At 30.5% G+C, this 12,326-nt stretch overlaps 1 protein-coding gene across 2 annotated transcripts; it reads right to left on the bottom strand.

Annotated features, from left to right (window-relative positions):
- Positions 1-4,733: 4,733 nt before the first annotated feature.
- Positions 4,734-11,540, bottom strand: LOC144472868 (BRCA1-associated RING domain protein 1). 2 transcript variants are annotated; one of them, XM_078186280.1, is made up of 9 exons: positions 11,304-11,540; positions 10,971-11,159; positions 9,964-10,126; positions 9,762-9,851; positions 9,491-9,687; positions 6,349-6,585; positions 6,157-6,266; positions 5,957-6,075; positions 4,734-5,882 (listed from the first exon to the last, which is right to left on the bottom strand). In XM_078186280.1, exons 1-9 carry the CDS (start codon positions 11,372-11,374, stop codon positions 5,514-5,516), a joined length of 1,545 nt encoding a protein of 514 aa, XP_078042406.1. In that variant the 5' UTR covers positions 11,375-11,540; the 3' UTR covers positions 4,734-5,513. The 2 variants fall into 2 exon arrangements, with proteins under 2 accessions (XP_078042406.1, XP_078042407.1); XM_078186281.1 differs by having other exon boundaries at positions 4,737-5,882; positions 9,762-9,842; positions 11,304-11,538.
- Between the last annotated feature and the right edge of the window lie 786 nt (positions 11,541-12,326).

Genomic DNA, 12,326 nt, shown 5'->3' with positions numbered 1-12,326 from the left:
GTGGGTCAGGGTGCGGGCCCCCTCTTTTACGCTTTGCCCGGAAAAAGGAGAGAAAAGAACGAACCCGGAGAAGTAGAGAGAACTACACACACCGTCCGACCTCGCTGAGAATCAGTCAAACCGGGGAGTAGGGGTGACTAGTATGAATATTCGATACACACCGGGAAAACTTGCATCTTTCGGCTATTGCTATCACTTATTGCTTCTATATCTACTAATTCGGTTCATTCCTTGCTCGGTCACTCTTTTATGAATAAGAGATAAAAAAATATACAATTACTATCATCGTTAGATTTACCAGAAGAAAATTTGTAGTTTTATATGTTGCCCATTGTATTTAGCTAGAAAATTAATTTATTGTTATTCTGCTTTTTTATGTATTATTGTAATTGTTTATATTTGTGTTTATAAGTTGCGTCTAGACTATTCCAAAATAATTTATATAGGTTATCATTGTCTCTAACTTTTCTATTCTTTGGTTGCGATGATATCTCTGATATTAATATACTGTACATGTTTATATATAATTAGAACTGTTCGTATCTAAACTTATAAGTTTTATCTAAAATAATTCACACGATTTTCTGTAAACAAATAACAATAGGAATGTGTAATTACTGTGTTTTACCATGTTTAGTTCAAGATAACTGATATATTTCGTTCTATTATTATCATTACTTATTGTAGTTACAAATTCGTTTTAGCAAATTATGCATACTAATATTTATGTTTTTAATTGTTATCTAAACTAATAATCACTACATTTACTTCACGAAAATTCGTATTTTTATATGTATATGTGGCAGAGTCCTTAGTTATAAGTTACAAATGTGTTTATTTAATCTATGCGTTACTCTACATTATACAATTTAATAGATTTCATTGTACTACACTGTATAATAATTTTTATAAGAAAATAATAATAACAAGTTAGAGATGATATATTTCACTACATTTACGCCACTTAAATTACAGGTATTTATGTATGTGATCTTCAGCTGAAATGATTTAGATTAGTATTTACTGTATTATGCATTCTTTACTAAATTTTAGTTGCGTTGAATAAATAACACTGTCCACACATATATTCTGTGATAACTGTTAGATACATAATTGTCCAAAAGAACACTTAAAAAATATAATACAAGGGAAGTTCTATAACAAAATAATCGAACTAAATCAATATCGGGTAAAATGTTTTACGCTTCATTTTTATTAGACAATAGTACGTACAAACATTCAAACCTCCATGTATTCATCTACCGTTACAGTATTGTACAACGCAACTACCTATTTTTGCAATTCAATGTTTAATACGCGTCCGCGTCATTTATACTGATATAATTTCTGCCAAATTATCTCATTTCGTACCAATAAGTATTCGGAATTATCGATGTAATCCCAATTCTAATTGCTTAAAATAATTTATTAGACAGAGCGAAAAGTTCGTTTAATTAATCGTTTTCTACTACCTAAATATACGTCATATAGAATAAGAAAAAAATCTTTTAAACGAAACAACACCATTTTGTTTGTTTGCATTAAAAACTCACGTAAAAAATTAAGTTGAGAACACTAAATTGCTTATTAAATTCTACTGATATTTATTATTTTACAATTATTTTTATAACATAAAAAAAATATTAGACTGATTTTTTGATCAGTTAAAAAGAGTAACAATTATTGAATTTACCTTTCAGATATTATTTTATATATATATTCAATTTAAAAATACAACGCATAACATTTTACAACCTTCGGGTTACACATCAACATTTTCAATATTAAATTTACAATATACAATATACAATTTACAATATATTATCAATATAAATTTATTAAATTTACTTTCTAGGATGCTGTAAATATTAAATCAATTGTATAAGCCTTATAGAGATTGTCTCATATATTCCTTTGTTAATAATACTATTAGAAGCAAAATTTCGTTATATACATTTCTTGCTGGAATCTTCAAAAGTCCCAATGACTTTTCGATAGAATCATGCTGTTGATCGTTGTTGGATACTTTTTCGTGACTGTGTCGCCTATGCTAGAATATCGTTTTTTTCTCTATATTCTCCCATCTTCGCACTGTTCTTCCTCTTTACCTCTCTCTCGGTCCCCTCCAGTCTTTTTTTCTTTAGTTCTCTCTTTCTCGCCGTGCACGTATAGATGTATATGTGCACGACTAGCGGTACTTTACCCGTAAATGTACAAGATACCGTACGATATTTCCCTTTGGAATTTATCGTTCTTTACGCAACGGTTGATCTCTCATAATCATAGTACAAAATCAAAATATTTCCTATTTCACAAAATAGAGCAAAGCATTGGCGAATCCCTGTATAAGATTGTTACAGATGTAGTTGGAATGTTTTGGGTAAACGAACAAAAATTGGAAATAAATATTTCAATTAACGCTAATTATTATTTGTTAATGCAAGCAATTTAGTTGACGTCCTCTTCTTTGAGAAATTAACTCATAACTGCACAAATAACTAGAAAATTAATACATTGAAAAATTTATTACTTGAGGCAGTAACGTTTATTCTTTAATTGAAATTTCGTTTTTGAAATGATAAGTAGCGAAAAATATAACCAATATGTATACACCTGTTGTTATAATCCAGTTGCAAAATATGGATGGGAATACTCAGAATATAATTTGCTAAATTATAATTATTTTGACGTAGGAACAACTCTATTTCCATGTTTAAACATATGTTTATGAACGTGTTCTTTTATGTACAGGAATATTAGATACTACTAGTGTTCACTACTAGTAATGTTCATTGTTAACACAAAAATTTCTTTCAATTTTTCAAATTTAGGAACATTAGCTAATACTGCAAATTATTTTGTCAATGTCGACACTACTGATAGTTCCATTACCGCCAGTAGATAATTTGCATCATAATTTTCTTATTCATTTATTATTTTTGAAATATGTTCTTGTATCTTTTAAAGATTTATTAAACAATTTTTCAATGATAATAGTAATTTTATTTATAAATCGAAAAGTTACTCTTAATTATATAATTTATGATTTCTTCCTGATAACTATTTTAAAAAACAATTTTTTTGGATACAATATGTGCGGTTCTTGAAAATCCTATTAGTAGGTAAAGTTTTAATAACCAAAAAAATTATATTTACCAATAAAATTTCAATGAAAAATGTAAAATCCAAAACATGATCATTAAAATTAAAAAATTATAATTCAAAATTGGGGAACTTCCCGTAAATGATCACACACGATTTGCATAGCTTCATGTTGCATAAAAATAAAGTTTGCCTAAAGGATTTTCCGTAATTCGAAGTTTGTGGCTAAAAATTTTGCAAACGAATGTTTAGCGTCTTGTGATTTTGAAAAATTGTATGACTCTATGTCGCAAAAATATTTTATGACTTAAATCATATCTTACTTAATAACAGTATGAATAAGATACTTATGAATTTATTAGCTGAAATTAATCTTATACTATATTATTTTTTTTTAATAAACTTATTAATTATTTCACTAATTATGAATTTACTCAGTCGAGTATTTTTCTTGGTATTAGTACCCGACAATTTCAGGTACCTCATATCAAACTCGGGTTAGGTGGGGCTATAGTCGAGTCGGTAAGTTACCTATACTTCCCGCACTACTTGATGCGTTTTTGATGTCAAGTTCCCGAGTATCACAACCTTTCAGGTTCTAATCTAATCAACTTCAACTTGATCCAAGGCTCAGGTACCCGAAATTTTCGAGTACTCGTCTACCTCTACCAAATATTATAGCGCTGCACATCTACTACAAGAGTGTGACCGATCTGCCCTCTTCAAACAATACGTTCCGCTACAAGATTCCACGAAGATTTGCCATTGATTTGGCAACGGCATGCTTTGATTCTAAACACTGAGCTAGTACCTTCCTTCAACAAAACCTTGACACTAAATTTACATAAATTTTCTCGCAAAGTACGCTACCAACCAACTGATTGGGCAATGTCTTCAGTATTTTGATAGACTAAATAAATAATTATTGGCATCATTGGCATTTTATTAGTACATACACAAAAGGTGTTGCAAAGCAAAATCCTTGTTACTGTTAATGAACTACAGAATGCCAGAAGATCAAATTACATTGTTCGATGAAACATGTTATAGTAGAAACAATTTCAAACGACATTAAATGTTTTTCTTACTATACAGGGTGTTCCAAATTTTAATGTTCAAATTTTGTCAGTTTATTCTATGGCATAAAGTGAAAAAAATGTTATGTAAACATAGATCATCTAGAGCTTTATTAAGAAGTTATAACAAAAATTATGATAGCTAAGATGAAGAGGAATTTAATGACATAACAATATATGCTGGTCGAACATAGCACTACTCGTTTAGCAGTTATAGCACTCATTGTTGATCTCTCTGTTTTAGCTATTCAAAGTCACATGGGGTCATAAAACTACAGATAATTGGATTCGTCTTGATTTTAACTATCACAATATAATATTAGAAACATGTAATCCTACTTAAATAGACATCAAAGTTATTTCTACTAAAACATGTGTCCCTTCAAACCATCCATCTATTAACCCCTTGCACTACTATGTCTTTCAGAGCTACGTTGATTACGACTATATCATTCTTAATTATTTCTTTGATGCCATAAAATGATATTAGTGTTCCGATTGTTCTCGTCTACTTTCATTTCCAGATTTCGATGACAGGTGATCCAAATTTTATTTCGATTTAATATGACTCGTTATTAACCCTGTACAAGGGATTAATTTGTCATTTTTTATTATTATTTACAATAACAAAGATATTCCTATATAACACTTTTAGTGAAACACTCTTTTATTTTGAATGTTGATATGTTTTATACCTAAAGTTATCAATGGCTTGACACTCTCATGAATTGCCAACTTGTAAGCATGCACATTTCGAATAATTTATGCTAATGTAAAGCTCCATAACCATTGATATCAAAAGAATCCAATTTTTTAAAATAAATATGTTTCATATGTACAAAGTATGCAATAAAGTTTACGCATTATGAATATTACATAGGATAGTTAGCTTAAAATGGGATGCCTAAATTCGTATCGCCTTCATTAGGATAATGTTACAACAAATATTGTATAAAAAATCTAATCTTTTGTCAAGGCCATTTTTTAGGAGTTTTCAAAGTCACCAATGTTGATTCACTTATTTATTGTATTATATCGTATAGTTGACATTAAAATACATTCAGATATTTATGATTATTCCAACTATATAAATAACCTATTTTTAGAAAGTATTTCATAAAGTTAAAAAAAAACCTTATAAATTGAATAATTTTTAAGCGTAAATTATGTAATTATGAAATTTTTAAAATAGTCATTATTCTTATTATTTATTACCATAATCATTTACTATTAGATAATAATAAAAATATTATTAGTATGAAAAATACACGTCTGTAAAGTTACAAAAAAATATCAGAATTTTGGTTAAGGATAAAGTAAAATGTTTATAATTATTTACAATATACCCAGACACAAAGGGTCCACTAATGTAAATTTATCTATGCATTCTATTAGCCATACGAGTGGTAATGATTTTAAATGTGGCATATTATATTTCACACGTGGTTCATCTCGACCTAGTGCATATATGATATAATGGGTACATTTATATAGAGAATGAGAAGGATTGCTGGCAACGTGAAACGGAATAATATCTTCCTTTTTCAAGTGTTCTGGATCTGGTTGTCTTTTTAGAATTGTTCCACTGCCACATTTTATGAGTTTCTCCAAAGCGTCTTTTGTTAATTCCATGTCATTTATATCATAAATATTGTTTTGTTGTAAAGCAAAATAAAAACAACAATTATCAAAAAGACCGGGATTCTGAAAGCACAAAAAATAATGTGTAAAACTTTGTTATTTAAATCTAAGTATAAAACTTTTGTAAATAATTTTACTTGGTTTTGTGAATTTTCTCTAGCTTTTCTTGGAATTCCTGGAGTCGGTGCACCGTTAATTTCAAAAAAATCTAATTCCATTGTTAATATATCTTCTATATCCATAGCTATTTGAAACCCTTGTACATAAAACAAATACAAAAATTAATTATGTATAAATTACTGTTAAATGTGAAAATTAATCTGTTTTACAACTTTACATTCAGTATTCAGTAGCCAGTTTCCACGCAAAATCGCCATCATTACATCGTACGATGTTTTTGCTATATTTTGCTGATTTGCTTCCACTATGACATGAGTTACAGATGCTCTAGAATATGATTTCATGCTAATGTTTTTAGTAAAAATGGTTAAAGCTATATTAAAAAGCATATATGTAGCCTATAACTTACTGATTCCTGAAAACAACTCTAATTTTATGTTTTTCAGCTACTTCGAGCAGTTTTCTTTTATTTTCTTTTTTTAAAGCTGATGCAAATATAATGAATGTATTAAGTGAATGTGGAACAGCATATGATTGATCCAAAGTAGCATTTAAAGTTATAGATGTATTATTCATTCCACTTTCTTCTTTTAGAATGGTCCATATTTCATGTGATATTTTATCCTTAGATGGCTCACAATAATCTCTAAAGAATAAAGAAATAAGAAAGTAACTCATTTATATGGAAAACTAAAATAGGATTAGTACATTTGCAATATTTCTAATAATTTTATTTTACTGTTGACGATATTTTTTACATTCTGACATTTACAAAGGACACGACATAAGACAAATAACATATTGATAACAAAAATTTGGTCATAATTAACACTTTACCGTCCGGTAGCGGTTCGAACATCCTATGGCCTTTTCACTGGCCACTCAGCCGCAGATCATCCGAGACACCGGCTCGGTTTCGGCTTAGACTGCCACGCGGGAATATATGCGCTTTTTTTATACTCCGGGTAAAATTGTACGCTTCGTGTTATTATAGGGTAACCAAATTTAATAAAATCTTCTACTTTAATGATATTAGTGTTAAACAATATTTATTTTATCTATTACAATCGTTTTCAGTTTAATATTTACATAAAATATACCATAATCCATATAACAATATTTGTCGAAAAAAGAAGTTGTTTAATATTTTTTTAAAGTATGATACCGCTCGTAACAGTCACCTTTGTGTAGTGGAACGTTGCAAAATTTACAGACGAAACCTGTTCTGCTTTGTTTTTTTTTACTTGAACAAACTCTGCATTGTCTTAGGGGTTTTTTACATCGACCGCTGGTCACTATATTTACCAGTTTATGTTTTCCGAAATTTGCCAGTCTTCCGGGATGATCAAATCGGGATGTGGTTCTCGTGGATTCGGAATTAGGAAGATCTTTATCTTGTTCCTTAGCTTCGCAATCTTCTATCCATGAAAGTGCCGCTTTGTGCAGAAAATTTTTATATGTAATCTTCTGTCCGTTCAGAGTTGTATATACTTTAAAGGAATTAAAAAGTGCACAGTTGATAAAGAACATTACGACACGTTTCGTCCATTTTTTTGTTTTCCTAAAAATGGAGTAATAGGACAGATATAGATCTGTATGGGGCAATCTGATGTCTTACTTCTGCTTCTAGATTTCACCCTTTGTGCAGAATGTATTGTCGAGATCATATGTATGTTCCTTTTGCCATTATTCCATACTTGTAATAGAATGTGGCCATTTCTACGAAATTGATGCTGACCTCTTGAAAGTTTGGCCGTTTGAAGCGGTTGAGGAAGGCCTCTGTTCCTTCGAATTGTCCCGCACACTCGCAATTTATTTTTTAAAAGAATTTTAGCCATGTTGACACTATTGTAATAATTATCTTGATATATGTGGTGCCACATATTCTTATACGGTCGAATGACAGATAATACAGTCTCTTCTAATTTCTTTCCATCAGCAGCATACACACAAAAGTTAGATACGTATCCTGTACGAGCTTCAGACAGCACTCTGACCATTAATCCATATTTTGTGATTTTTGCGGGATTATATGTTTTGATTGAAAGTCTACCTCTCCACGGAATTATACAGTCACCCAGAGACAATTGTTGATCTGGTTTATATACATTATTAAATTTTTGCTTTAAATAATCGATGACAGGCTGGACTTTCACAAGCCTATGCGAATTGGGAGAAATGTGGTTATTGTTACAAAAATGCCAGTTTTGCATTATTTGTAAAAATCTGTTTCTGCTCATAACTTTCGAGAAGAATGGCGTTTCTATAGTTGGGTCTGTGGACCAATAATCATAGAGAACGTCCTTCTTTACTTGTCCCATAAGAACGATCAGGCCCAAAAATTTCTTCATTTCAGACACTGTGATGACTGTCCATTTTTTCGTTTTTGATGTAATTCTATATTTTTCCATAATTTGATCATGATACCTATTAGACTCCCTCACGAAGTGCTCAATCAGGTCACTTCCAATGAATAAATTCACAATATCTATTATGCTTTCAGAGGAACTTGGCATAATTTTTACGCCGGGGCTGCCTTCAAAAGGTTCTAAAATTATATTCTTGTCGTTCGTTGACCATGTACCACTGCTGTCTTCAACGTTATTATTTATGTCCTCGTCTTCTGAATCACTGTATATTAGTGATACAGAACGTCGCTTTCGAATCGTTATACCACTGCTATCACTTTCGTCATCAGTACTACTTGCTGAACAGCAATAAAGACAATCTGACAGGTCGTCGAGATAAAACTCACCAACACTATCCTTTTCATTCATCTTTAAGGGCTAAATTTTAGAAAAAAGCAACGATTATCTGAATACAGAATTCGAAATGCTTGCTGCTTGTTACCTGTCAGTTTAACCTAACCAAATCTAACGGAAAAAACAAAAGTCGATTAATCGACGACCGGTCGGTAAACGCTGTGGAATAAAAGTCGAATAAACGACGGCCGGTCGGTAAACGCTGAGAACAAAACGTCGATTAATCGACGGCCGGTCAGTAAAGTGTTAATATAAATCCAATATATATTTATAACAATGTGGATACTGTGACATAACAGAGTAAAAGGATTATTAGTTAAATTAATAAAAAATAACAATTTACTTTCTGTACACTTAAGTGATAACATGTTGTGCACATTATCTACCTAAGTTTGCACACAACAATGATTTCTCTCAAAAATAAATATTTTGTCAAGTTAATATAATTTTTTGATTTCTCAACTTACAAATATTTATATGCTGTAAGATAATCTAAAGATTTATTTTTGGATTTCGAATTTTTAATGAATACATTAAACACGACATGTCAGAATGAACATAAGCCACTACGATATTATCTCCGACACTTTTTAACAAAAACTGTTTGTTGACTTATCCTAATAATTTTAAAAAGACTGTTTTAATACAGCGTTTAAAATAAATTCACAAAAATGCAGTAATTTTCAGTAATTTACATGCAGTTATCCTTTCAAAGATGATATTTATAAATGATAAGTCAACTAGTATAACCCTATAAACACATTCAAAACGTTTTTATATAATACATACATAGGTTTCATTCCATAGCTATCATATACATCTGTCTTAGCAGAATGTTGCAGAAGTAATTTTGTTTCTGCCAGTCTTTTATTTATCACTGCATCATGTAATGCTGTTCTATTTTCTATTCCTGGTATATTAGGCTGTGCACCAAGGCCTAGAAGCACTTTACACAAACTAGTGTATCCTGAATTAACGACTTCTTGCTACAAATATGTATAAGTAAGACAAATAGTTATTTTTAAAGCTTTGGGTACTAAAATATAATTTAATAACTCACTAAAGGCGTCCAACCAGCATTATCTTTTGTATTTGGATTTGCACCAGCAAGTAACAAAAGTTTTACATATTCAATATCATTCTGAAAACACTCAAGGATTTCTTAACATTTATGAATAATTTGTAATTTTTAAATAATTATGGAATTTATTTTAATTCATTTCCTTCAATTTTTAAAAAATAAATGAGAAACAAATAACTACCTTTATACAAGCAACGTGTAATTTTGTCTCTCCTTTGCCATTTTTCTTATTTATATTTTTTTGTGGAATGTGTTTTTGGTTAGAACTTCCAGAAATTCTTTTTAATGGCGTGGAAAGTACTTGAGAGACACAAAAAGCATCTGCAGTTCGGTACTGAATATTTCTAATGCAATTGTAAACCAATAATTAAAGCAATAAATTACAGCAATATTTTCCAGATTAATTTTACAATATGTAATTAATATTTTAATTTTCTTGCACTTTAACTTGTTTATAGAGCTAGTATTTGATTAAAAAAGTAATCGCTTACATAGTTATCCAGTTGGTAATAACATATATTTGTCCTACTTCTTTAATATTTTAAAAATTAATTTTTGTACATTTAAGATTAATTTACAAATGGACCACTTTAGATGATAAAAGTTTAAAAAATAACATTTTCTTATAGAATTCCAGGCACTTTCTTAATTTTTTGATATGTTGAAAATGTTACAAGTGGAGATTATAATAAAATTTTATTAGACTGGTAGTAGAAATGTTGTTAAAGTGACAAATAGTATTCACATATACATACTTTAAAACAAAATGAAAAAATAAACATTCTGCCATTAAATGAATAAAATGGAACAAACATATGTTACAATCCAACATATATTGAATTGTATTAACTTTAGTGTTACCAACCAAAATGTATAAATACAATCACAAAAGTTCTACATCTAAAAAATAAAGTAAATTAAACTGCGCACCCATAAACATTTCAAAATAATGGATGTTATTAATTTAGTTTTCACAACACAAAATACAATAGTGATACATATTCATAAATATCTGTCATTGACAGTTAATGTATTAATTATTATCAACAACATCTATGAAATATTTAGATCTACAAAAGTGTATGTTTTCATATAATTGCACTTTTATTAAATATATTAAATATACTCAACTATTTAAAAGTCTTAATTTGACAATACATGCAAATGTATATTGTTTATTTTACATACCTTTCTCCAATAACTTTTACGATACTATTGCAGTAAGACGCGAGACTTTTAATTAAATGATCACTGTAAATTTCAACTGGCTGGACAGGTGTGCCACACTTTACACATACTGTTTGATTTTTAACACAATTTTTGCAGAAGAAATGACCACAATTGGTAAATGTTACAGCATCTAACGGTTCACCATGACTGAAACAATATTTCCAATAAATATACACAATGATCATCAAGGACATAAACGAGTAACAGAAATTTAAATTTAATAACATACTAAGTAAGTTGTACCTTCAAATATATACAAAATAAACAACAATGTTCCGAATGATACATTACCACTTATTACACACTAACGCATCTGTAAAGTCTTTTAACGCTTCCAAAGTATTTTTCCAAATAGAATCCATCTTCAATGTTATTACATCACAAATAATCACATTTAAAAAGGATTTACTGGTTTCTCAAATGTAACATTTACAATATTAGAGACGATTCGCCGTACGTATGGAGACAGTGCGTGCAAATCATTAATAGTGATTCGGTTTGCTGATCGGTACAGTGGTGCGTGTAGTCCGCTTATCATGAGAGGCGGTAGCGTCTCGCGCCAAGTAGTTGAGTTAGCGCGCGCGACGCTGCTAAGGATAAGGTAAGGTAAGGATAAGGATAAGGATAACTATCTTTGACTAGAGCGGCCGAAAATTTCAACTGCGATTTATTCTTTTCAACATCATTGTATTTAATTTTAACGATTGTCTAGTTGTTAAGGATCACCATGCGCGTACAAAAAGTCCTCAAATATGTGAATTGGGCTAGAAATAGCTGAGATATCGAGATCTCAATTTAACGTGCAGGTACAAATTTCTTTCATTTTCAGTGCACGCATCTACAGATACTATACACTTTTCTGGGTCACACATTTTTACTGCTAGATGGCAGGTGAGCGCAGTCTAATGTGGCGGATGCGTAGTTCCGCACTCGACCGCCGCAGCGCGGGTTGTCGAGGCGAGTTTACATACTTCATGGTACATAGTTCGCGCGTACTGTGTCGAATTTGTTTCTGACCGTTTCCCTTTGTTCCTTCCTTTCTTTCTTCCTACTTCTACATTGTCTTCCGTCGGAGAAACACGTGTGCCTCCCGATTCAAAAACCTAAGTTATAATTCCATCACGTGGTGCAGAACCGTGGCGCGTCGTCATTGGTTAATATATATACATTCGTTAATATTTATACATTGGTTAATAAAATATAGAGAATCCACTCGAGTGATCACAAGCATTTAATACGCGACCTCACCTATACAGGGTGTTTTTCAAATATTGTAACACCGGGAAATGGGGGGTAGCTGAGGCTATTTCAAGT

This window comes from Augochlora pura, chromosome 7, assembly GCF_028453695.1.
Source record: "Augochlora pura isolate Apur16 chromosome 7, APUR_v2.2.1, whole genome shotgun sequence".
Classification (NCBI taxonomy): Eukaryota; Metazoa; Arthropoda; class Insecta; order Hymenoptera; family Halictidae; genus Augochlora; species Augochlora pura.
This window is presented reverse-complemented; position numbering and strand designations above follow the sequence as displayed.

What these genes read in the sequence shown, in the direction of transcription:
- LOC144472868 (XM_078186280.1), bottom strand. Translation starts at nt 11,374, where the DNA reads ATGGATTCTATTTGGAAAAATACTTTGGAAGCGTTAAAAGACTTTACA. An exon ending in TACACGTTGCTTGTATAAAG is followed by an intron (nt 9,852 to 9,963) that starts GTAGTTATTTGT and finishes GAAATCCTTGAG; the next exon opens with TGTTTTCAGAATGATATTGA. An exon ending in GAGAAAATTCACAAAACCAA is followed by an intron (nt 5,883 to 5,956) that starts GTAAAATTATTT and finishes TTGTGCTTTCAG; the next exon opens with AATCCCGGTCTTTTTGATAA.